The 21,117-nt window shown below is 36.8% G+C and overlaps 7 protein-coding genes across 7 annotated transcripts; 3 read left to right on the top strand and 4 right to left on the bottom strand.

Moving 5' to 3' along the window:
* Window positions 1-3,086: 3,086 nt before the first annotated feature.
* Window positions 3,087-3,617, top strand: GCK72_010616 (uncharacterized protein; the record flags this gene model as incomplete). The annotated part of the gene is made up of 3 exons (XM_053727955.1): window positions 3,087-3,149; window positions 3,194-3,363; window positions 3,413-3,617. The coding sequence occupies 3 exons, from the start codon at window positions 3,087-3,089 to the stop codon at window positions 3,615-3,617; spliced, it is 438 nt and encodes a 145-aa protein (XP_053587532.1).
* A 3,662-nt stretch (window positions 3,618-7,279) lies between these two features.
* On the top strand, window positions 7,280-11,667 carry GCK72_010615 (uncharacterized protein; the record flags this gene model as incomplete). Its single annotated transcript, XM_053727954.1, has 8 exons — window positions 7,280-7,306; window positions 7,354-7,779; window positions 7,823-8,400; window positions 8,448-8,540; window positions 8,585-8,787; window positions 10,403-11,233; window positions 11,279-11,559; window positions 11,605-11,667. The coding sequence occupies 8 exons, from the start codon at window positions 7,280-7,282 to the stop codon at window positions 11,665-11,667; spliced, it is 2,502 nt and encodes an 833-aa protein (XP_053587531.1).
* GCK72_010614 (uncharacterized protein) lies at window positions 11,506-12,119 on the bottom strand (the record flags this gene model as incomplete). Its single annotated transcript, XM_053727953.1, has 2 exons — window positions 11,506-11,574; window positions 11,964-12,119. The coding sequence occupies 2 exons, from the start codon at window positions 12,117-12,119 to the stop codon at window positions 11,506-11,508; spliced, it is 225 nt and encodes a 74-aa protein (XP_053587530.1).
* Window positions 12,120-12,158: 39 nt separating this feature from the next.
* Window positions 12,159-14,880, bottom strand: GCK72_010613 (uncharacterized protein; the record flags this gene model as incomplete). Its single annotated transcript, XM_053727952.1, has 10 exons — window positions 12,159-12,391; window positions 12,438-12,531; window positions 12,576-12,706; window positions 12,751-13,057; window positions 13,628-13,791; window positions 13,844-14,062; window positions 14,109-14,202; window positions 14,249-14,379; window positions 14,424-14,730; window positions 14,773-14,880. 10 exons carry the CDS (start codon window positions 14,878-14,880, stop codon window positions 12,159-12,161), a joined length of 1,788 nt encoding a protein of 595 aa, XP_053587529.1.
* A 418-nt stretch (window positions 14,881-15,298) lies between these two features.
* Window positions 15,299-17,663, bottom strand: GCK72_010612 (uncharacterized protein; the record flags this gene model as incomplete). Its single annotated transcript, XM_053727951.1, has 13 exons — window positions 15,299-15,311; window positions 15,362-15,584; window positions 15,751-15,844; window positions 15,890-16,020; window positions 16,067-16,239; window positions 16,283-16,416; window positions 16,765-16,840; window positions 16,892-16,976; window positions 17,023-17,149; window positions 17,195-17,286; window positions 17,329-17,422; window positions 17,470-17,600; window positions 17,648-17,663. 13 exons carry the CDS (start codon window positions 17,661-17,663, stop codon window positions 15,299-15,301), a joined length of 1,389 nt encoding a protein of 462 aa, XP_053587528.1.
* Window positions 17,664-18,347: 684 nt separating this feature from the next.
* Window positions 18,348-18,914, bottom strand: GCK72_010611 (uncharacterized protein; the record flags this gene model as incomplete). The annotated part of the gene is made up of 3 exons (XM_053727950.1): window positions 18,348-18,425; window positions 18,470-18,627; window positions 18,800-18,914. The coding sequence occupies 3 exons, from the start codon at window positions 18,912-18,914 to the stop codon at window positions 18,348-18,350; spliced, it is 351 nt and encodes a 116-aa protein (XP_053587527.1).
* A 1,238-nt stretch (window positions 18,915-20,152) lies between these two features.
* Window positions 20,153-20,916, top strand: GCK72_010610 (uncharacterized protein; the record flags this gene model as incomplete). The annotated part of the gene is made up of 4 exons (XM_003110960.2): window positions 20,153-20,194; window positions 20,300-20,512; window positions 20,560-20,649; window positions 20,695-20,916. The coding sequence occupies 4 exons, from the start codon at window positions 20,153-20,155 to the stop codon at window positions 20,914-20,916; spliced, it is 567 nt and encodes a 188-aa protein (XP_003111008.2).
* Between the last annotated feature and the right edge of the window lie 201 nt (window positions 20,917-21,117).

Here is a 21,117-nt window from a genome sequence, read left to right as displayed (position 1 = left end):
GATCTGCAAAATCAAGTAAACCTTGCTTCAAAGTAGGTGATACTGTCAGGATTCTTATGGAAAATTCGCCTTTTGCTAAAGGGACACGTGCCAAGTGGTCCGAAGAAGTATTCAAAGTGATCAAAATTGTGGAATATGATATTCCAGTCTACATTCTCGCAGATGACATGGAAAATGAGCTCGACGGTATCTGGTATCAAGAAGAGATGATATTGTATCAGAAACCTGATAATTTGAAGAAAATTGATAAAATAGTTAAAAAACGTAGTAGAAAATCGTGAGTGTTTATCATTCGTTATATTCCTGAATTTGATTCAGTTTAATGGAAAGCCCTACGTGGTCTTGTGGCAACATTCATTGTTCCAAAGCTTTGATTGTATTCATTTCCCAAGTTTTGATAATTTATATTGTCACATTTGTTGCTCTATATAAAATTTGTACCCTTGACTACCCTCAACATCAGCATTGGCTAGTTGTTCTTGGTTCGTGTATTGGATACCTTCTTCCAAACCCAAAAATTAAAGAATGACGGATTTTTACATCACTCTTGTTTCAAACGCCCAAACGGATTCTACAATTTCAAACTTTAAGACGCATCTACCATCTACACTAAATTTCAATAGACCATACGAAGTCGCCCTGAGTTCAATAATTTACCCATCATCCCACGATTTGTTGACAAAAAGCTTGGAAACTGATGGTTCTTTTGAAAACGAGTTTGTAGTTTGGTTTGACAAGCAAAGTATGCGATGCTCAATTCCCAATTGCTCATTTTCTTCACCTGTCGAGTTGGTTGGTATTTTGAATTATACCCTGTACAACACTATGATTCGTGTCACAAACGACACAAAAACCAAGATTGAACTATTTTCTTATGAACCGTTGTTCAAGAGGGTAACTATTCAGAAAAGTGCAAAAGTGACCAAAGTTGAACTTTCTGACAGATTGAGCTATTTTCTTGGCCTCAACAAGGTTTCAACAGCTTTTCCAGTCGTTGGACAATATTCTGCATTTTCTGGATCCGATCTAATGTACATCTATTCTGAAGGATTGGTGGAGCCACAAACGATTAGTCATATGAAAGTGCCACTTTTGAAAGTTATCACCCTATCTACGACAAACACTGGAAATATTGATCAAACCTTCACAAACCCTCTATATGTACCAGTTCGATCGAGACAAGTTGATCGTATTGGCATACAAATAAAGAACGATCGTGATCATTTCATTCCTTTCAACTCTGGAAAGATTGTGATTGTACTTCACTTCCGTCCAATTTCATTTTCAATCGATGGTTAAGTCATGCCTCGTGATATGTATATCTATTTTGATCCTGACAATTCTGTTGATTGGGTCCATTTTTTCGAAAATGAACCAAATCAAGCAGGTTCTGGTGGATTTCGTGCCGGAAGTCTCTATCAACGGGGAAACGGTCCTTTCTCGCAACTTCTCGGAAAACTCTTCATTTCCGCTGTCCCCCTGCTAAAACGAATGGGTGTTTCAATAGGCCGTGAAGTTATGGATTCGTCACTTCGTGTTGCAAACGACGTAGCGTCTGGTGATTCTTTTAAACAGTCCTTGTCGAAAAACGCTACAAATTCTTATAATTCTTTGATTAATCGAGCTGTTAGCAAACTGGATCAGTCTGGTGGTCGCAAAAGACGTAGAAGACAACGAAAACCTTTGAAGAAGCGGAAGCAAAGACCTCGAAAGAAGCCTTCAAAGAAAGTCAAAACTAGGAAACGCTCTCTACCAAAATCTTCTTCCCGTAAACGTGATATTTTTGGAAAATGGCAAAACTGATCAACAATAATAGCGCACCAAGTGCACCCTCCAACATTTGTCTCTTCGACACTCCACCAAGTCAAGTTGCCTTCAATAAGGGGAAATGGATGACTTTTACCCCAACTAGCGCAATCGATTCAAAAGGGCCGTATTCCTTTAATGTGTTTGATAGTGCTCACTTTTTCCAACTCAACAGGACGTATATTTCGTTCAAGCTAAACTTGAAAAACGTTGAAGCTCCAACTGGAACAGAGTCACCTATCAAGATTGAGCATACCAATTTCATCGGAGCGACATTCTTCAATCAAGTCAAACTATCCTTTAATAATGTAATGATCTACGATTCAGGGGATTACAACTACAAGAGCTATATTCTCACACTTTTGGGTGAAAACAGTGACACCAAGGAAGGACTTTTGACTGCGGCTGGTTGGCATGAGTATGGAGATGAAGACTTTCGTGCGTTGAACGAAAAAACTTACCTTGATTTGTGTGCTCCCCTGCTTTTGGAGCCATTTCAAACGGAAAGACTATTGGTCCCGCATATCAATATTCAACTTCAACTTTATCGGAGTGACAATGCTTTTTGTATGAAAAGTTCCAAAGATACTAGAGCGGAGCTAGAAATTACTGAATTGAAACTTCATATGCGAGCAATTGAAGTGGTTTCCTCTGCTACAATTGCTATGGAAAACCGTTTGCGGTCTTCTCCAGCTCAATACCCATTTACGTCCACAAAGGTGAAACTAATTGCCGTTCCAGAGGGAAGACTCGAGATGCCATTCAATACATTGTACCATGATATCATACCAAGACGTGTGATTATTGGTATTCTCCCGCCAGAAGAGTCGATTATCACCAATTCCTTGGATTTTGGCCATTATAATGTGTCTGAAGTACAACTAGATGCCGGCGGTACAGTTTACCCACCTCAGCCGATACGATGTGATTTTGAAAACAAAAACTATGCTCAAGCTTTTGCCCGTTTCCATGAAGAACTTGGTGGTGTATCAACCAACACTACCCCGAGGATTTCTTACAAAATGTACCGATCAGGCTATACATTCTTCGTTTTCAATTTAGCCCCGATTGTATCGTCAAATGCTTGGGAACTCGTTCAAAGCGGTAGCACCCAGCTTTTGATGCGTTTTGCGAAGAAAACACCGAAAGGTGGTCTAAATGTGATAGTTTTGTCACAATTCGATTCAATGTACGAAATTGACAGATTCCGAAATGTCAATGTGACTAGTCACCATTAGACAAAAGTTCATTTTGATTCATTTTCGCCTTGCTGTTTGGTGATGCTGCCCGGTTCCAAGAAACCACTGGTTCTTCCAGATGGATATGTTCCACCGACATCACAGGTAATTTTTTATCTTTTTTAACACAAATAATGTTTAATTTTCAGTATGTCGACACTAACTTGGCATCCTATTTGGCAACAAAGTTTGGCTCCTTGGATCACTTGTCAATCAACAAGATTCGAAACATTAACCTTCATCTACTTGACATGAATATCCCCCAAATCTGGAATGGTTGCAACGGCTACAATGTGGACTTGATCAGTGAATTGAGTTTGTAAGTTTATATTTCTGAAGACCTTTTTCCAAAATATTTTTATTTTCAGGGATGCGACTCCACGAAACCACAGCTTTGTCAACATGATCATTCGAGTCGGAAATCGAGGAAAACGCAATTATGTCTCAGTTTTGAAATATTTCCAAGAAAAGTACAATATCACCCTTAACTACCCACACTCACCCCTTTTGCGTGATTCCTCTGGTAGAATGTACCCACTTGAGGCCATTTGGTTCCGTATGCGTGTTTATTGAATTGTATTTTTGTCAAGTTTTAATAAAAATGTCGTTGTCAACTATTCAACTTGATAAATTCCTAAGTACCTGTCGCCTGACCAGAAGATGTTTTCATGGAGTCTTCCCAAGTGACAAAAAGCCCATTATTAACAGCAGACCGTGCTCTTTTATATGGAATACAGCACCAAGTAACGAATCTGGGGAGCATTGGGTGGCCCTTTGGGTAGATGACCGAAACTATGGATATTTCTTTGACAGTAGTGGTTGTGACCCGCAAGATGAGTTTGTGCAATTTTTCGCTGAAAACTGTTCAAAGTGGAAAAAGGTGCTACAATCACCTATTCAAGGAATACTTTCAAATGTGTGTGGATACTATTGCATTTACTTTTTGATTCAAAAGGCAAGAAAACGATCGAATAAGGCAATACGTCTGCCATTTTCAGCAAATCTTGGTAAAAACGACAATTTTGTAGTAAAATGGGTCAAAAACCATTTGAAACTGTGCGAGAGCAGAGTATATAAGCCGTTGAAACGCCATCAGAACCCATTCATTAACAATGATTGAACAAATTGACGCTGTCCCACTCCCGACTGACTCTCCACTCAGTCCAATGTCTGGAAACTTTATGGATCCACCAACGCAAAACAATCACCCCATCGGACTCCCTCATCCGCCATATCCGCAAATGCTTCCACTCTATGAAGATGCATTCAAAAATATGACTCTTGTGGGAACCATCAAAATTTACAAAGACGAGAAAAATAATCTTCATGTGACATCTGGATAGCTACCTGGTTATGACTCATGGGAGTTAATGGAATTTTGTAGAAAACATGAGTCACGAGGAAGAAGAAGAAGAAGCAGTTTCAAGAAACCATCATTTCATTCACGATATTCGCTACAATGCCCGCTCAACAAAAGATTAAGGTAAGATTGTCCGACTTTATGCATAAATATTTCTCAATGTCAGACGGAGATCAAACAAGAAGGCATTTGGGACGCTGAGGAGGGAGACGCGAAAGACTGGCCACCTCGCAAAGGAGACTACTTGAAGGGCACCAACTACACTCCAACCCCGCCATCATCACCAGTAAGCTTTCAATTTTGAGAAAACTATATACATGTTCCTATTTTAGACTCGACCCACAACAAAAAAGTGAATAATTTTTATTATTTATTATTTACTTGAAAAATATTTTTAAATTATAAAAAATATTTAAATAAACGAGTTTTCCACTTTATTCTTGACCACATCCAACACTCTGAGTCGCCACGATGTCGTCAAACGAGTCTCTTGAGCTTTCGTCAATGTCGAGCAGAGTCCCGTGTTTCCTTGCTTCCATTCGAGTCCGTCCTTGCAGTCCACATACACGCGGAAGACTTCTGTACGGCCTCCAACAAGGGCACGTTGACATTGAAGCACATCGGCGGCTTCGTAGCTGTCAAAGAAGTCATAGTTCAAAGTGCACACAACCGGTGAACCAGAAACCACCCAGACGTCCTGCTCTGCAGCATTCCAGTTGGAACAGTTTTCCAAACCTTCCAGGACTCGTTGATTGACTTTCTGAAATAATAAAATTTCACATTCAATTTATAGAAAATTAATTTGTTTACCAAGATGTTAGTGCTCAGCGAGTTCCAGCTTCTCAAGACTTGGTTGACACCTCCAAGAGACACATCGCGATCCTTATCGAGGAACAAACTCCAATAATTTGGAGTTTGAATAACCAACGAGTGCTTCTTGAATGGAGCCACAATGGTTTCAGTCAAATGCTTCAATGTGCATTTGCTCTTGTTCTTCTTCGTCAGTTGACATGACTCTCTTCAGTTTCTCGGAGAGCCTTTTCATCAATTGTTCCGTTATTTGGTTTGCATTGTCAATCAAGGTTCGAGGCGAATCCAGTCGGGAATTGAGTGAGTGATTGAACTAGTAAATACAAGAATTTCAGAAAAATAGGTAGAACCATATAAAGTTTTCGACACAAGAAATCAATATATGGCAAGGGACAACTATTCCGCTAAGTTGTCTTGAATGAGGAAAATACCTCCAAAAGCGAGGTATTTATAGGAAATGTCACCCTTTTATCTAACCGACACATAGCTTAACAAAGAAGAATGTGTCAAAAATGGTTTCTTTGTCTCGGAAAAAACGTCATTTGAAAAATTTGAATTTGAAAAACGTCATTTAAAAAACTTCAAATTTGCCCTTTTTATTAAATACACATTGAACATTTGGAATATTCATGCTATGAAATTAGCATATTCGTAATCTCCAGATCTTCCCGATTTCAAAAAGTATAATATCATGGGGGTTTGAGAAAAATATATGGATACGGTAAGGATGCGCTAAAGATGCGCAAAAAAATGATACGGATAAAACAAAAACAAAATTGAATTAATATGCGTGACAGCACACGACGAAAATGAGAGACAATGCAAAAGTAAGAGTGCGCGCAGAGATGACGAGACATCATTGTGCGGGATTGACGCAGAGAAATGAAAGAGTGTACAGGTCCGAGAGACGCAGAGTACATTCCAGTGGTCGTCCCACTGTTTGCTCAAACCGTCACGGTTATTATCGATTCTTATAGGTCCCCCACAAGTCTCTATAGACTATTCGCAATGTTAGATGTTGATTGTATGCAACTGGATTCAAAACTCCAAGATACAGTATTCCAGCCATTCCAACATAAGAACCTGGAACTTATAAAATTTTTAGGAGATATAAACATACTCACCCAACAATCCATAAATGCTTCCAATGTTTAGTGCAAGGGCCATCACATAGTACGGGAAGTTTCCAGCCGTTGGAGCAATGAATCGAAGATAAATACATTGAATGAGAAGCCAAGAAATTGAGGCCAAAAGACCGGCGATACATCGAGTTATCAGGAAAATGTATTTCTTTTTCGAATCATTTTGCATTCGGCGATAAAGTGGTATAATAACGAGAAGACAGTAGATATTCATCAATCCAGCCACTGAGAATAATGTAACAGATGAATAATAATCTACATAAGCGATAGTAACAGCAGTTTCGATTTGCTGAAGAGTTTTTGTTTTTCAAAAAAGAAAGAAAACAGGAAAAGTACCTGAATAGATTTACATGGATCTGTTGCATTGACACAAAACTCGAAAACGATTTCCAAATCATAATGTTGAGAACAATTAGAGAAAATAGAAGAAAGTTGCTGAGTCATATAGAGAAAGTGTCAAATGACACTAAAATGATAGGGTGTTATTTTATTGTTTGTCGAGGGAATTACCTTAAAAATGACGGGAAATGTCTTAGAGTGAATTGTCAATTGTCACTATGATTTCATTATGTGAGATCATTATGTGAGAATAAATCAGTTTCTGCTTGCTTTGCACTCATTAAATAGACTCGAGTTTGAAAAGAAGAATAAGTCGAAAAACATATTGAAATAAATCAGAATCATTTTGACTTTTACTCGTTCAGTGATAAGAGAAATTGAGTTCATTTGCTTCAAAGTTATCTTGACGCAAGAAAAAATTATTCGAGTTTTAAATAACCAAACATAGTATGTGGCTAAAACCAAAAATTCGTCAGCGGCTTATCACGTGACCTCCTGTTTTCTTAAATCGCATTATGAAGCTCACAAAATTCGTCTCAAACTGCAATCAGTCTAGATATCGCAACTCGAATCAATCGAAAAACATGGAGAACGATCGTTCAACCGATAAGGTATCCTTTCAGTCTTTTTCAGAACTGTAAGAATTATTTTCTTGCAGATCAACGAAGATGATGCTCCAATGAGTGAAGATGATACGGTTTACGTGTCAGCTTCTGATCAACCAGGTCAAATAACAATCAATCTGGAGAAAGACATGAAAAGAAAGATCACGATCATCAGTGAAGTCGAGAAACCGAAGCGTCCTCGTCGTGGATCCGTCGATCTTCGTCGTCAGGCCATTGTCAACAATGCAATTCGTTCAGCTCAATCGACGGCTTCTTCTCGTTCCAGAAGTCGTTCCAAGAGTCGTTCGAGAAGTCGTTCGAGGAATCGTATCAGATCTCGTGGACGCTCATTGACTCGTACTCGATCCGCCAGTGGTGATAAGATAAAGAAGAGATCTACAAGTCTTCAGGCTCGTTCTAGATCGAAATCTCGTGGACGAATTCCACCGATTCCAATTGAAAAGAAAGAAGAGAACAAGGTAATTTCAACGATTTAATTAATTTACATTCATATATTTTCAGATTGATCAAACAGTGTTGCTCCGTCTTCCAACTCATCTTTCGAATAAAAGTGTTTTCGGGTGTCGATCAAAAGTTGCTCCCGAATCAATTCAACTTCCATCTCCATTATTCATTCTAACTGAACAACAAGTCGTTGGAGCAAGTGAGAAAAAGACTGTTCAATTCGTCACTAAAATCCTTTTGACTTCCCACAAATTGTCAATTGATGATCGAAAGAAGTTGTATGCAGAGATGGTCGAAGCAGAATATGTTGGAACATCTCGTTCTTCTTCTGATCTCAGTCAATCATCAGATGATGAACCAGAAGAAGATTTTCAATTGAAAATGTATTATTCTTCAAAAGGAATATACATTCATTCCGTGCAGAATGTTCACAAAATTCGAAATGGAAAATCATCGAAAATCACTGAATCGAAGAGTTATTCCAACATCTGCAAAACTAAAATTGTGGGAGATTTGGGAAAATCAGTTGAGGGATTTCTGAATGTTACTTGTTCTGAAACTGTTTCAGTCATCAATCAGAACTATACTCGTTCTGAACATTTCAAAATTGGTTTGAAGGATTCTAGTGTTTTTGGGTAAACTAGATTTCATTCTCATGTTATTTATGTATTTCTAATTTCAGAAACGTCCCAATATCTGCTCTCAAGACTACTTTTGATCCAACTAAGACGATTGCATTCAATGAATTCGTCTTTTTTGATAACAAAAATATCGGGTAGGAGTAGAATAAAAGATAACAGTGATATATGTTTCGTTCAGAATTGACATCCGTCACGAGTCAACTGCCACAATGGAGAAGATGTGGAGTCATGAAGTGGGATCTTTCGGAGAAGAACAGTCTGAATATCGCGAAGTTAATTTCTTTTTTGATGATGGAAAAACTGGAAAAGATCAGAAAAAGACGGCTGGAGCAACAGTATCTTCAGTTGTCCAAACTCCCAAGAAATCAACTGAAAACTCAAGTAAATCTAGTGATGTTTCCAGCAATCAGAGTGTTTCTTCATCCAATTCTTCTGCTTCTGGTAGTTCAATTAGCTCCAAACGGGCTAAATTCAGAACTAAAAGACAGAAAACAATGAAGAAGAAGAAGAGTGATTGAACCCGATTCGGGTCTCTTTTTGTATAATTTCTTTATTGTATATTGTACTTTATCCTAACTCCGAAGATCAAACACCGAGCATCTTTTCTTATCATCGAATAGGAATTTAATAACGAAAGAATCCTTTATCAAACGAATCAATCTAAATTGAATTGAGTCATAGATTTATTAAACTTTTCGTCCCCCGCTCTGTCTGGGAATGTATACACGCCCCCCTACCGACAGAGCTCATTCATATAAATAGCGAATCCTATCGAAACGATTTCTCATCTTTTTATATTTTCACCCAATTGTTATTTGTTAAATCTTATTGTTATTTTCTTAATTTATCTTTATAATAAAAGGTTTAATTACCCAAGTTTGAGGTACTCACACAACCACTGCACACAACACAATCAGGCCAGACTCTCCAGGCACTGGGGAGAGTCAATTTATGGTGCATCGACGACTTCAGTAACGATCACCGAGACGAAAGACCCGCGTGGCCCCGGGTGGAGAAAAAGACTTATCACTCTATCCGGGAGGGCGAGCGACTAACGAAGTGGGACCTCTGGACATCACCACCGAGGAACGAATAACGATTTGCTCAACAACCGAAAAAAAAGTAGCGAAACTGGACAGAGAAGGCAGAAGTCAACGTTGAGATAAAATTGAGAAATCCGCGGACTGGACACATGAGTGACAGTGCCAGAAAAGAATTCTGGCTGACGATGAAGCTAAAGGAGCCAGTTGGTGTTCGATATTTGGATTGGAAATATCGGACAGGCACACGATTCAAGGATGTGTTCTACAACAGATCAAAAAGGAGCTGAGAGCAAATCGAAGAAAATTGAATTCTTCCTCTGAGAATATCTTGGGAAAATTTTACCTACCGAAGCACAAGAATCAAACAATCAAAAACGTAACTCCCAAATCTTGCTGCTGGGAGCCTCTCTCTTATGAGTCTAAACAGCCAACGTCAAACGAGAGAGCAGAAATCGAAACCTAGTGACCGATACGACCGACAACAAGCATCAAGAGAGAAAGCGCAATTTGGAATCGAGTCATCGAGTCAAGGCGGGACGGTCGACACGACTATCAACGATAATCGAGTCTTCGGGGAGCCGGGAGTGAACCCGATTCGGGTCTCTTTTTGTATAATTTCTTTATTGTATATTGTACTTTATCCTAACTCCGAAGATCAAACACCGAGCATCTTTTCTTATCATCGAATAGGAATTTAATAACGAAAGAATCCTTTATCAAACGAATCAATCTAAATTGAATTGAGTCATAGATTTATTAAACTTTTCGTCCCCCGCTCTGTCTGGGAATGTATACACGCCCCCCTACCGACAGAGCTCATTCATATAAATAGCGAATCCTATCGAAACGATTTCTCATCTTTTTATATTTTCACCCAATTGTTATTTGTTAAATCTTATTGTTATTTTCTTAATTTATCTTTATAATAAAAGGTTTAATTACCCAAGTTTGAGGTACTCACACAACCACTGCACACAACACAATCAGGCCAGACTCTCCAGGCACTGGGGAGAGTCAATTTAGTGATGCTTCTCTCAAAAAGACAACCAAAAGTCCAGATAGAGAATCATCTCGAAAATTCATTCGTCTAGACGAAGAACCCCTCAGATTGAGTTCAATCAAGTCGACGGATCAACGGAATTCTACTGTCAACGAGTCATTTTATCACTCGTTTCCAGCTGCAACTTCTACTCCGAAGAGCCCAAAATCTCCATTGAATTCCTCTTCAATTCTCCAATCAAATATCAAATCGGCTTCTAAAACAACTCCGAATAAAAGTCCACTTCTTCACGGATCTATTCCAATCAAAGTGCAAGGAGAGAAGCACAGTGATAATGAAATTGATTTGGATAAAAGTTTGAGTTCAAAAAAACCAACAGCTTCTAAGAATTTGGCTCGAATCGTGGAATCACAGAAGAAAAAAGAAGAAGGAATAAGTTCAAAACCACCAACATCTCCTGGTAATTCTGTATACATGTACTCAACTGGAAATGCCAATAACTCGACATACATGACAGCTAAAGATCTTCATGATTCTCGTATTTCTTCATCTTCTTCTGCTCCAAAATCATTGATTTCTCCACGTGGAATTTTGCGTGTAAAAGAGACAAAAGTGACACGTGAAGTACGTCAAGAAGAAGGAAAACCAGATGAAGTGAATGAGAAAAAAGAAGAAACTGTGAAAGAGGAAAAGGTTAAACTTGACAAAAAATCAAGATCAAATTCACCTGCAACTCCTAAAATGAAGAATACTCTGAATCAGAATATGGTCACTTTGAGTACAGGTATTCATTCTCTCTCATTTTTCCTTTTAGATTATAAATTTTCAGTGAAAGAAACTCATCAAACATTGGATGTCATCCCTATCAAAGTCTCTGATGACACTTCTCCATCTATCAATTCTTCGTTTGTTTCTGGACAAAAAGCATTCAAAGAAGAGGTTCAATTGGACATGATGATTGATAAGAAACGTCTTGTTCTCAATGTAAATTTCATGCTTTTGGCTGAAAAACAACCAGAAGTCGAGATTATTGGATTCTCGTTCAAAGGGAATAAATTATGGGAAAAGAGTTCCGAATGGAATCTTTCCAGTGCTAACACTACTAGTCATGTCAGTTTTATTTTGCTGAAAAAATATAGGATTGTTTGATTTCAGACTAAAACCATCGCTCGTCAAGCCAGCAATATTCTTGAAGACGGCAAAGAAGAGAACAAGTAAAAAAGTCTCCTTGAACTAACCTTGTGAAAATGGCCAGAGCCAAAATGAATATTGTATTTTAAGCTTGCATTTAAATTTTTAATGATTCATTCAGCTGAAGACGAAAGTATTTCAATTTGTGTTGTTTGTTCATGAGAAAGCGTTTCTTCTTTAGAATTATTATCATCTGTACTTCTCTTCGAAACCTTTCCTGTCACACTCCTCACCAGTCCTACACAGCTTTTGCTCATCCATTTTGCCTGTAAGTATTATAACTTTTTCGAACCCAGATAGAAACTCTCAATTTCTACAATTACCTGCCTTACAGCTTGTTTAGATACAGTTCTATCCAAAATCACATTTGTCAATGGATCAATTATAAGAGCAATACTCCAGAGAGAAGATTCAGTCAATGAGAATGCTGCTTCTCCGATCACTTTACTCGCGTGGTAAAACCAAAAACATCCAGTCATTGGTCCTTCTGAAATAGTAATTTGGTGGTTTTAACTGTTCTAAAACTGCTTTCCATGTTTCTTCACTTCCATGAAAACAAACGGAATAATTTCGACAATTGAAATAAGAAATAATGCGAAAAGAGTCCAAGTGAGCAGACGAATTGCAGAATTTAGATTAGTATTCGATACAGTATCCTGCTTTTTAAATTCTTTTCGATGGCGTAAGAGTGAGATCAGAACAAACAAGATAGTTGTTGCGGCAGTTATAAGAGATCCAAGAACGAGAACAACTGAAAATGATGATGAAATATACGAAAAGGGTGAAACTTATTTTACAATTGAGGAGAGTTACCAATGGTGCACATGACTTGTCAGTGCATTTTATTGTTACTGGAATAGCCATTGCTGCTTCGAATGTTGCTAGAGGGATCTTCAAAATTGATTAGCTTTTTGGAAGAGCTAGAAATCCCTTACCGACAGTGAAAGAGCAACAAGAAAGAAGATACAAACAGCTGCATAAACGAGTCGTAATGTGATATGTTGATGAAACGATATTGGATTTAAAACTCCAAGATACAGTATTCCAGCCATTCCAACATAAGAACCTTTAATAAATTTTTAATATCAATGGATCATATCCAGAATTCACCTAAAAGTACGTAAGTACTCCCAATGTACAAAGTCAGAGCTAGCACATAATATGGAAAATTTCCGGCAGTTGGAGCAATGAATCGAAGATAAATACATTGAATGAGAAGCCAGGAAACTACAGCCAAAAGACCAGCAATACATCGAGTTATCAGGAAAATGTATTTCTTTTTCGAATCATTTTGCATTCGGCGATAAAGTGGTATAATAACGAGAAGACAGTAGATATTCATCAATCCAGCAACTGAGAATAATGTAACAGATGAATAATAATCTACATAAGCGATAGTAACGGCAGTTTCGATTTGCTGAAATTCTAGTTTTCAAAATAGAAAGAAAACAGGAAACACACTTGAATAGATCTACATGGATCCGTTGCATTGACACAAAACTCGAAAATGATTTCCAAATCATAATGTTGGGAACAATTAGAGAAAATAGAAGAAAGTTGCTGAGTCATATAGAGAAAGTGTCAAATGACACTAAAATGATAGGGTGTTATTTTATTGTTTGTCGAGGGAATTACCTTAAAAATGACGGGAAATGTCTTAGAGTGAATTGTCAACCATCGTCATCATCATCATTCTCATTTTTATTGTAATTCGCAACACTAATAAAATTTTAGTTTCTGCAATACAGGTTTTGGAAAAAATATGAATGAAAACTGAGATTTCAACGATTTATTTCCGGAGAAGAGGAAATTATTTCGGTTTGGATCGTTTGTTCCTGACAAACTTTTTCTTCTTCTTCATCTTCTTCCCTGATTTTTTTCCGTCTGGAGAACTTTCCAATAACAAAAATAACAAGTCGTTCACAGCTTCTTTGTATCCATTTTACCTGTGAGAATAGTTATTTTATGAACAAAACAAAATGCTCACCTGACTAGCAGCTTGTCTGGAGACAGTTCTGTCTAATATCAAATTTGTAAGTGGGTCAACAATCAGAGCAACACTCCAAATCGATGATTCAATCAATGCGAATATTGCTTCTACGATAACCTTTCCAGCGTGATAAAACCAGTAGCAACCAGTTATTGTACCTTCTGTGTATTCATAATTTCAGAATTTTCTCATTAAATTTTATTTTTTAATTACCACTTCTCCTGATTTCCATGAAAGTGAACGGAATAATTTCAGCAATCGTAATGAGAATAACCACAAAAAGTGTCCAGATTAGAAGACGAATGCCAGAGTTCAAAGATGCGTTCGACATTGTATCTAGTCTTTTGAACGCATTCCGATGATTTAATAATGAGATCAATACGAATGACAGCGTAATTGTTGTGATAATGAGAGATCCGGATACGAGAATAACTGAAAAAATTAATATGAGAGACAGAAACTTTAGATAACAACTCACAATTAATTAGGGTAACAACAGGAGCACATGTTTTGTCTCTGCACTTTATACTGATTGGGATAGCAATTGCTGCTTGAAGTATGGCAAGAGGAATCTGATTATTTGAATTCAACTTGTATTTCCTTGTAGACCAAACTCACTGATAGAATTAAAGCAAATATAAAAATGACACAAACAGCTATGTAGGTGAGTCTTAATGTGAGATGTTGATTAAATCCAACTGGATTCATAACTCCGAGATACAGTACTCCAGCCATTCCAACATAGGAACCTGTATGTCAAAATAATATAATTTGTCAAAAGATGAGAACATACCTAAAAGTACATAAGTACTCCCAATATACAAAGATAATGCTAATACATAACCAGCTGAATCTCCTGTGTTTGGAGTCATCGATCGAAGATAAACACATTGAAGCAAAAGCCACGCAGTTACAGCCAAGAGGCCGGCAATGCATCGAGTAATCAGAAATATGTATTTCTTTTTTGAATTATTTTGCAAGCGATGATAAATAGGTAAGATAACCAGAAGACAATAGATATTCATGAAGCCAGCAAGCGGGAATAGTGTTACAGATGAGCAATAGTCGACATAGGATATAGTGACTGCTGTTTCGATTTGCTGAAAATTTGATTCTCTCTACTCTTCCACCTCGAAACATACCTCTATAGAATAACATGGATCTGTGGCCTCGATACATATCTCAAAATTCACTTCCAGATCGTAATGTACAGAACAATTGGAAAAGATCGAAGCGTGCTGGTTAGTCATTTCGAAAGCGTGTCAGTAAGACCCATCACTGAATTGATAGAATGCACTGAAGAGTGTTTGTATAAGGAATTACTTTAGAATAGAGAAATGAATTTAGGAAGAATCACTAGTCGTCACTATTTCATTTTTGTCAGATACAGCAGGTGACCGTTTGAATAACTTGTTTTTGATTGATTTAATCTGAAACTTGTCGGTGTTCAATTAAAAATGGACATTCAGAAGATTACCTGGTTAGAAATGTGTTTTGAAATGTGTCAAAGAAAAAATTAATGAAAGGATCGAGTAGAAACGTGATTGATCTGAAAAACCTACTGAAATTTTAGTACTTTTCCTCAAAACAAACCCAATGAAAGTTTCCAACGAAGATATGATTGTGGGGACTAACAGTTCGTTAGCTCGATAAAAATTGTCACAATCATCAGATATGGATACTGAAAACACATCTAAACATCCATCTCTTATTTCACTCGTTTCTCCTCACTCACACTTCCCGTAAGCCAACAATAATCCAGTTGGAATGAGTTCGACACATGAAAGAATAATCAAGACGGCAGTTGTCCATGCTAAACGAGCTCTTCCGTGATCCGATGCAGATGATGTCAGATTCCCCATTTTCTTCGATTTGTAATTATGCCAGTAGAGAGAAATCGTGACGAATAATAATGTGGAAGTGGCTCCGATGAGAATCACACAGGAAATACTGACTTAAAACAGTAAGGTTTGCGTGAAAAAAAATTGGGAAATGATTGTTGTGTATTCCCTGACAAATAATGAATAGGACACATTTCTGAGTAGGGGAAAAAAGAGATAGATTTTTGCATATTCTCTTTTTTAATTATCTTCATCCGTTGGTTCCGTAAGATAACTCACACAGTAACCATTTGACAATTACTTGACAGCTCGTACTATCACATCTTATTGGTCCATCGGCAGAATCTGCTGCTTGAAACAATCCGATTGGGATCTTAAAACAGGAAAAATTATCACCAAACTTCTGAAAACGTCATACCGAAATACAAGCCGAAACTATACATATTCCAGCTGCAGCCCAATACATCACTTTAGGAGTCAATCGATCTCTGTAGAATAATGGACGCATCACACCGAAATATGTTATTACAGCAACTCCGGTGAACGATCCTGAGATTTTGAAAGAGAATATTGAAACATTGAGTGCGATACTAACCCAATAAACTGAATATACTGAAATCATAAACGACAAAGAATATAGCATAATAAGTATAAGAATCTTGAAATGGAGCATCCAGTGCATTAGTAGATTGTACCAGAATAATACAAATTGCAACCAAAATTGCAGAAGATAATCTAACAAGAACAAATACGTATCTTTTCCGTGTTCTGTAATTTTAAGTTTTGAAAATGAATCAGACTTTCCACTCACTGTTGGTTCAAGCTTCGGAGTAGAAAAATAGTGATAACAAGGCAATAAATATCCACCAAAATTGCCAGAAAACAAATAACAGATGGAATATAGAAACCCATCCATAACCGAATCGAATGAGAAATTGAAATGTCCTGAAATGGTTGAAATTGGGTTCTAGAGGCAGATCAAAACTAACTTTGATCAATTGACATGGATTTTTCGTCACATTCACACATTGTTCGTAATCTTTTTCAAATGAAAAATGAGTTGTGCAATTATCAAAAAGACCACCAATTTGTGTCATTTGGAGACAAAATCAATATAATGCAATAAACCATTTTGATTGTGTCTCGACTGATATCAAACTTCAATTTCACAATTTCACGATAAAAAGTGATGCGTATCATTTTTTGAGGGGGCGTGCGAAAAGTTTTGTTCGAATCCATCTTTTCTATAAATTTGGAGGCTATTAAGAACCTTTTTGAACTATTCAGATCCACCTGCAATTTCACAGTCTGTAATATATTTTTATCAAAACATATATTGATAAGCGGGTCTGCCACGAATACCAATGAGCTGAAATTCAAATAATAAAACTTTTAAAAAATAAACGATTTTCTTTCTCACCCCAAAAAAGTCTCGATAGAAGAAACAATAACTTGAATCAACAACTTATCGGATTGATAAAAACTCTCACACTTTTGGAGACCGCCTGAAAAATTTATAGTGAATCTCAGAAAATCATGCAGAGATCATACTTTGATCGAATCCTATGAGAATTCCAAACGGGAATAATTCAACGAAACAGACAATTACCAGTGCAAAGAATGTGAATGTTAGACGGACACGAGCACGACTTGTCACTTCTGGAACTTCGATTCCGTTCTGGAAATTAGTGAAAATAGAACGTGAGAAACAATGAAAACTTACTTTTTTGGCTTTGAAATGATGCCAGTATAGAGAAATAACAACGAATCCAGTTAGCAGAACATTCAATAATAAACATATACATGCGAAGGAAACTGGAATTATAATAGTTTAAAAGTTTTTGAAATTCAACTAACAAGTGATCCATTCGACAACTTTCAGACAATAATGAAGATCACATTCGATCGGACCGGGAGAATTGACGGCTGCTTGATAGAGACTCAGTGGAATCTGAAAATATCCGGTTCTTCGGCACTTCATCTTCTTTAGAGGCTCACCGCAAGTGTTAATGAGAATCCCCAGATTATTCCGAGTGTAAAATATAGAGATCTTAAAGTCACATTACTCCTATAGAATGATGAATGAACAACACCGAAATAAGTTAAAAGAGATATCATCATGTAGGATACTAAAATAAGTATAATTCAAAAAATGTCTCATCAAAGTAACACTTACACAACAAACTATCCATACTGAAATTGTAAAATGAGAATCCGATTGCATAAAAAGTAAAAGAAGATGAGATAGCATCAGTATACAGTGCACTTTCAGTTATTAAAAGAGAGAATACACAAATTATTGACGAGAAACAACGGCTGAGAACGAAAACGTAATGTTTCCGGATTCTGAAATAAAGTAAAAGGTTACGGTAGATATGTTAGCTTCGTTCTAACTCTCTGTTGGGAATCTGAATATGAAACAATTTATCTCAAACTTTATTCTTATGATCTTTAAAAAAAACTTTGCAACACCTGCTACAAGAATATTCGATTGCTATCAACTCCTCAATCAAAAATGTTATCAGTTCAACCTACAACTGTCTTCCAATTTTCTCAATAGACTCACTCATTATTTAAGTAGTAAAAAGTGTAAGAAGCGGAGACCAGACAGTAAATATTCAGAAATCCAGAGAGAGTAAAAAATATTGTTGCTGAATAGAAAAGCCAATCGAAAACTTCCATAGCCGAATGCATATTCTGAAAACTTTTCACTCTTTGAAACAACTAAGATCTCTTCTTACCCAGATAAGATCACATTGATTCGTTGTGTTTGTACAGTTTTCGAAATCATGTTCAATTGAATATCTATTAGTGCAATTCTCAAAAAAGTCACCGGACATTCGAAAATGGAAATCGATAAAATGTTTTATAACGAATCACTGATAACCAGTGTCTGACTGTGTCTTTTCCTCTTTTTTCTTCTTTTTCGAAATTCTTGATTTCATCAATGAATACTGAAAGCTGTATACTCGTAAAGCTCTTTTTATTAGATGCTTACATGTCTTGTCACAGTTTCTGAGAATAATGGATCGAATGAGAGGGTGAATATAGGATCTATAAATAGACCAATTGTCCATACCAGGGTGAGAACCACACAGGAAATCACGAATTGTAGACGGTCTCCACTGGCTTGAAGCATCGAACATGGGTCCATATCTGCAAACCAATCGTTAATTTTTTTATTGGTTCGGTTTAATTTTTACAAGTCCTCTCAACCTAAACCATTATACGGTGCTCTATCCTTTTTATTTTATTTTCTTCTATCTCTTCATCCTTTATTTTCTTTTTCTTCTTCTTTTTTCTATTTCCTTTTCTATTCTCTAACTACCTTGATTCTGTGAACTGACACTATTCACCAACATAATCGCTGATGAAATTTCAAACACAGCCATCGTTCCGAACGCAAAAAATCCCCCGAATAACTTCCTTTTGACTCCAGTCATTGCTTTCTGAGTACTCGAATAATCTCCTCTTTTATTTGATCTTCTCTCATGTCTCCATAACGAAAATATCACGAAAGACTGTGTTCCAAGACACAAAGTGAATGCAACTGATATGCATACAACTGAAATTTCCTGTTTTTTCTCTGTTTTCTCAAATCAGTGTGTTCTTAATACTTCCAAATATCAACACAGGTTCAGCACAACTCTTGTAGTCACACAGAAATGGAGCATATTTTCCAACGAATGCAGCTTCAACCACACCACAACCAATCTGTAGTCAAAGTAGTTATCGTCATTTAATGCCTTCTTCTCACCGCTACAGTAACCGCTGAAATCCAAAATGAAAACACTAAAATGACACATTTTCGAAGAGACATTTCCCGTTGGTAGTATACAGGATGCACGACTGCCAGGTATATTGTTAGAGTTGTTCCAGCTATCCCTCCTGAAAGAAAACAACATTTTCAGTATGAGTCTGTCTGTGCGTCTGTGCATCCAGTTGGTTTTCTTTCGAACCTGACTTACCGAGTAATGACAAAAAACTCAGCATTTCAAATATAATGAACAGTGCAATGACCCAAAAGTTGAAATGAGTTAAGAAAATCATTGTAGGAAGTAAAAATATTGAGATGATAGACATGGTTGAAGATATTGCACGACTTAAAACGAAGACGTACTTCTTTTTTGCTCTGGAAATGCAGAACTATGAAATTCAGTCTTGGTTTGAAAGTTTCACTGCAACAATAATGAAAACGAACCTGTTATTCATTCTCCTGAGATTAGGAATCAATACATAGAATATATAAATATTCAGAAAGAAAGCGAAGAAGCTCAAACAACACGGAATCACAAAAATCGCCCATCGGAGAAGCATTTCAATGCTATAAATATCTTTTGCATGCTCACAAAAGTTTGAAATATTAGTGCATGATTTATATGGATAGAAATCAGGAAGATAATATCCGGGACAGTTATCAAAAGGATTCGGAGAAATGGAATGAGACATTCTTTGACTGGAAATGAGGGAAAAATGCGAGAATAATCTGAAGAGAGTAATCTAAAATGATAGAGAAGACGGTACTAACTGATAAGAGAAAAGGAAAACTAATAGGGAGTGAAAAAATATTTTATGAAGAAAGTTATTACCGAACGTGAACTTTTTGGAACAAAAAGGAATATGAAAACAAAAAAAGAGAAGATTATAATCGGGCTAGCCATTGTGTTTTTATCAGAAAGCTATGGACAACACCAGCTACGTTTCCGTTAATTTGACATCCAAAGTAAGTTTATTTCCTACTCGTTCTACAGTTAGAAATCTGAAGTGGTGGAAATCATTTCCCCGAAAATAACCGAATCTCAAATTGTAAATCCGGTGTGAATTTCAGATGAAAAACCGAAACGAATCGACTGCAGAAGATGAAACAGAACAGGAGTCACCTCGTAAAACAGCCGGATTTGAATGGGCTGCTGAACCAGATGAAATGCTTTTTCCGTGTTGTGCAACTAAATTTGTTATGCTCGGAATCGCCACTGTTCTTGTAGTTGTCGCAATTCTCAATTGGATCCTTTCGAAATATTTTTCCTCATTCGTCTGGCTTGTGAGATTTAGAAAGTATTAAACTAGATGAGATTAACTGAATTTCAGACTCTATCCACTCTTTTCATGGGTCTCATCATTTTTCTTCCTGAATACTTTTCGAATATCATCAATTTTGCAGTCAACTTTTGTGTCTGGGTATAATCCATCATAACCTTTTCTAGCTTCCAATCTATTTTTCAGGTTGCATTCATCATTTTTGAAATTGTTGTCACCATTCAGGCAGCACAGTTGAAGGGTGAAGATCATTGGACTCAAAGAACTCAAAGTGAATTAACAGCTGCAATCATTTTTGGATGCATTGAGATAATTCTTGCAATTGCTGTAGTTATTCTCATGTTCCGAATGCTTTATTACTATTATCAGAATCGTGGAGACGAACAAATCATGGCTGTGGCTGCATAATCATTTATTGAACTTCATTGCTCATAAAAATAAAAATGAACAGAGACTACTGTAGCATTCATGAGTTCTGATGATAAAGTTCAATGAGAAAACAGTTACAAAAAGAGTTGGAAAGAAAACAAAAAGAGTTAATCTCTCAAAAAACTAACGCGTTCAAGCTATTTCGTTTTTTTATTGTAAAATTCCAATTCCTTCATGTAG

Source organism: Caenorhabditis remanei, chromosome III, assembly GCF_010183535.1.
Source record: "Caenorhabditis remanei strain PX506 chromosome III, whole genome shotgun sequence".
Classification (NCBI taxonomy): Eukaryota; Metazoa; Nematoda; class Chromadorea; order Rhabditida; family Rhabditidae; genus Caenorhabditis; species Caenorhabditis remanei.
This window is presented reverse-complemented; position numbering and strand designations above follow the sequence as displayed.